This window comes from Lemur catta, chromosome 7 (assembly GCF_020740605.2).
Source record: "Lemur catta isolate mLemCat1 chromosome 7, mLemCat1.pri, whole genome shotgun sequence".
Classification (NCBI taxonomy): domain Eukaryota; kingdom Metazoa; phylum Chordata; class Mammalia; order Primates; family Lemuridae; genus Lemur; species Lemur catta.
In genome coordinates this window covers 61,757,288-61,762,133 of record NC_059134.1, presented here as the reverse complement: position 1 = coordinate 61,762,133, position 4,846 = coordinate 61,757,288, and the positions used below count along the sequence as shown (strand labels likewise).

At 37.0% G+C, this 4,846-nt stretch overlaps 1 protein-coding gene across 1 annotated transcript; it reads left to right on the top strand.

Annotated features, from left to right (window-relative positions):
- The first annotated feature begins 3,522 nt into the window (after window positions 1–3,522).
- LOC123641596 (olfactory receptor 51B2) lies at window positions 3,523–4,461 on the top strand. Its single transcript, XM_045556477.1, has one exon. The coding sequence runs from the start codon at window positions 3,523–3,525 to the stop codon at window positions 4,459–4,461; it is 939 nt and encodes a 312-aa protein (XP_045412433.1).
- Window positions 4,462–4,846: the final 385 nt, after the last annotated feature.

The following is a 4,846-nucleotide window of genomic DNA, read 5'->3' as shown; positions in this document are numbered from 1 at the left end:
TCAGATCTATGCTTTTTGCATGTTTTCAGTACCATGGATACTGTTGGAACATTCACGGGCAATATTCTGCATAAAGTTGCAGGGAGATTATTAAGCCCAATTATAAACTGTTGATCTACTTCAAAAGCTTCTTCAAGACAGACTGTGCTTATTAAACAGGTTTCCCAGCTGTCAACACAATGGCAGTCATGTGGTGCATATTCACTAATGATGTGCTGAGTCAAAATAATAATCTTTCCAGTAGTCGCAGATGATCTTGAGGTAGGGTGCTTCTACAGATCATGTAGATCTTCATTTATAAGGCACCCATGGAAGGACAATTCATCAGGTATCAGTAAACCAGGAATGCTAGAACCTTAGGAAATTAATCAAAGAAAATATGGGCTCTGAACTGAGAGCTGCTTATTAATTGCACAGCCATAGCTGCCCCACCTCCATTCAGAAACACTAGTTCTTGTGCTTCTTATGATGTGATTTTCTTATCATTCTTCAATAAATAGCCAAGCCACCACCATGGAATTTTGCCACCTAATGAAGCCTTGGGAGGATGTGTGTAGTTAGGTTTCTTGTGAAACTGGATATAGTGGGCCTGAGTTTTATGACAGTATCTTGCATTTCTAGAAGACCTACACAACTGCTTCTGGGTAAATATGAGAGGCCTTTCAGTCCTGGGCAGGTTTCTCCTCTGTTTTCCTTTAATTTCAAAAGTCTCAGGGACATGGTCTACCGTTCCCATTCTCATAGCTACTTTAGCCTTTTCTGTCTTATTTTAATCACCCAAGCCTAGCTGCAGTCTCAAATATTTTTACTCATAAAAATTGTAAAACAATGTTTTTTTTTTATTTTTGTTTTTGAATGTTTTATTGCCAGTTACAAAGACCTAACCAATTTTCAAAGAGAAGCTCAGAAAAATTTTATGAAGTCTGTGTATTCTGGAAATCTAGTTTAATCATTCTGATTTTTTTCTTAAATTTATCCTTGATCTATGTCTCTGTTATTTTTGCCCTTCAGATTAAGTATCACTGCAAGGCTATCTGTCTAATATTCATTTTGCTTTTTCTCAATACATTGTTCTGTCATCCATGTTTTTAAGCATAAAAAAGCTTTCAGAAGTAAAACAACAATTATTAATCATAACTCAGTCCTCCATAAGATTCTAATATGCTTTAATTTTACAAGACTCCTAGTGTTGGTGATTTCAATCTCAGTAAGCACCAAGCTGTTACAGATGTAGCATCAGAGCATTTCCTCATATAACAGTTAAATTCTTTGTGATTTGTTCTGATTCTGATTCATTTATGAAACTAATGCCATATTATAAAGGAGACTCCTCAGTGCTGGAGATTTCCCTTTTGGATTCAGAATTTATGTTGAAATAAGATTGCAGCAAACCAGGTAATATGGTTCTTGTTTTCATATTGTGCACATAAGGAAAATGGAAATAGTGGAGAAGACTGGCATCCTTAGGCTGTGGAAACATGAGAGTGTTACCAGACATGAGCAACAGCTCAGCAGGAAGGGAATGCTGAAGGAAAAGTATTTACTTATTTATTTATTTATTTGTTAATGTCACAGCAAATATGCATTTTAATTTTCTTATTTTTTAGGAAAAGTATTAGTTATAAGAAGAGACAGAAGAAAATTCTAAGCATTTATGTTCAATAATTTTTGAAAGGCAGGAAGAAAACCAGTGAAGGGTGAAGGATAAATTAAAAAAAATCACATGAGGATATCTGGAATGAATGAGGAAATCAATCAGGTGGAAGAATCAAAAGTTTCTATCTCCATAGATGGGTTAGGTAAGAGATGCTTAGAACAGTGCTTCTCAGACAGACATCGCTGTTCACTCTAACCTCAGCCCTTGGCGATGATGATAATACATAAATTTTTATTCAGTAGGTTGGAAGGGGATGGGTCTCAGGCTGTGTGTCTGACAAGTCTCCATGCTTTTTAGCTGTGGCTAGTCTGTGGTCCACACCTCTACTATCCAAGATCAAGAAAAGGGATTATTCTGTCTTCTTTTGAAAAGTTTCTGTTCATTTGCTTTGCCTATTTATTGATGGGGTTGTTTGATTTTTTGTTGATTTTTTTAAGTTCTAGATAGATTCTTGTTATCAGCCTTTTACAGGATGTGTAGAGAGCAAATATTTTCTCCCATTCTCTAAGCTGTCTATTTGCTCTAATGATAGTTTCCTTGGCTGTGCAAAAGCTTTTTAATTTGATCAGATCCCATTTATTTATTTTTGTTGCTGTGGTGATTGCTTTGGGGGTCTTCTTCAAAAATTCTGTGCCTAGGCCAATGTCTGAAAGGGTCTTCCCAACATCTTCTTTTAGAATTCTTAAGGTTTCATGCCTTAGGTTTAAGTCTGTTATCTATCTTGAATTGATTTTTGTGAGAGGTGAGAGATGGGGATCCAGTGGCATTCTTCTGCATGTAGCTATCCAGTTTTCCCAGCACCATTTATTAATCTAGCACCTCTTATATTTTCCTGGATTGAGCTTGAGCCCATCATATGCAGTGAGGTATCACAAGATTGGAGGAATAGCCTCCACATGTATTCGCAATCAAATTGGCACTAACTGATCAACACTATGGTGCTCACATGGTAGCAATATTCTCCAGGGATTAGAGGGTTAAGGGGGTAAACTCACAACTAATGGACCTGGTGAACATTGTAGAGGGGAAGGACATGCCTCTAATCCTCACTTGGATGAGACAAAGACATAAAATATAACCAAAATGTTTGTAGCCTTATAATATTCTGAAATAAAAATTAAAAAAAAAAAGAAAAGGGATCAAGGTTGGCATGGTAAAGTAATTCATTGAGTATGCATGTTATGTTCCATTAAAAGATATTCAATTTCAAAAAGAAACAGAAGTTTTATTAACTATAAAAAGTCTTTATCATAATTTTGAAATATATAATTAAAAGTAAACATATCTCAAAGGCATCAATCACAGCAATATATTTAAACAATAGCATTTTCCATTGGCATATATTTATCTCATTTGTTTTTGTTCTTATTTTTAAATTATAAAGAGCAGAAATTTGTGGACTTATTGTTCTTTAGTGTCAGAAGTTCAAGATCAAGAGGTCACATCTAATGAGGGTCTTTTTCCTGTTTTCAGCCCATGACAGAAGAGTAAAGAGAAGCGGAGAGAGAGCTCCTGTGTTTTTGTTATCACTTGTTACCAATATTTTAAAGCATCTACAAAAGAGTTGAGCCTGATGTTTTAAGAAAAATTAATGAAACTTTATATTTTGATTTATTAAATATTTAACCATTACCTTAAAATCTTTCTCTAATTAGGGAAAGACTATCATTTCTTGTCTCTAGTATTGTCTGTGCTCCTAAGCTTCTTCTGCAGAAAGATAGTGGCAAAGTCAAATTTATCACACCAACTAGCAATCCCCAAGTATGAAGACTGTGATTGAGGCTGCTGTGATATATTGCCACTGAAACATCTGGGTTCCTGGTTTCAAGGCTTCAAGAAAGCTATAATCCATTTGTGGGCACACTATGTGGAACAATATTAGCTCAGCCCCCTTTTTGCTGACTGGTTTCCCAGCTCTGGAGGAAGCTCATCACTGGATCTCCATCCCCTTCTTTGCAGTCTATGTCTGTATCCTTCTTGGCAATGGCACACTCCTCTGTCTCATCAAGGATGACCAAAGTCTTCATGAACCCATGTACTATTTCCTTGCTATGCTGGCAGGCACAGACATCGTGGTGACATTGACCACTATGCCTACTGTGATGGGGGTCTTATGGCTGAATCACAGGGAAATTAGCCATGTGGGCTGCTTCTTGCAGGCCTACTTTATTCACTCCCTTTCTGTGGTAGAATCAGGTACCCTCTTGGCAATGGCCTATGATCGTTTCATTGCCATTCGCAATCCTTTAAGATACGCTTCTATTCTCACCAATACTCAGGTGATAAAGTTAGGAGTGGGAATTTTTCTGAGGGGTTTTGTATCCATCATACCTATAATTGTGCGTCTTTTTTCATTTTCATATTGCCATTCTCATGTTCTCTCCCATGCTTTCTGCCTTCACCAAGAAGTCATGAAATTGGCCTGCGCTGATATAACTTTCAATAGAATTTACCCTGTAATTCTAGTTTTTCTAACAGTTTTTCTAGACTCTCTAATCATCCTCTTCTCCTATATGCTAATTCTTAAGACTGTCATGGGCATTGCCTCTGGTGAAGAGAGAGCCAAGGCCCTCAATACGTGTATGTCCCATGTGAGTTGCGTCCTCATCTTCTATGTCACGGTGATTGGTCTCACATTCATCCGCAGATTTGGGAGGAATGTGCCAGAAGTGGTCCACATCGTCATGAGCTATGTCTACTTCCTCTTTCCTCCTTTAATGAATCCTATCATCTATAGCATCAAGACCAAGCAAATCCAATATGGCCTTGTCCGCCTTTTGTCTAAACAAAGATTTGGAAGTTAAACTGGGATCTGGAGAATCCGACACAGAAACAAAGATGAATACAGAATATAAAACTAAAGCCTGGATTTCTCTCTGAACAAAGAGCACTGATATAGAGGAAATGGCTTCTTTCACAAGTGCTTAAGTATGTTACCATAAGGTTATAGCACATCTTAGGGGAAGCCTAGTCACAGATTTCTCACCAGGACCATATAGAACTGAAAAACTCCAAACATAATTCCTTGTTTCAAAAGTCCCTGGAAATTATCCACCCCAGTAAAAGTCTAAGAATAAACACAAGTATTCTCTAAGAATGTATTTTGCCTCGGTGTGCACATGTGTGTGTATATGTGTATGTGTGAGCATAGCTAACATATACTGGTACAACAACAAACACAAATATTTC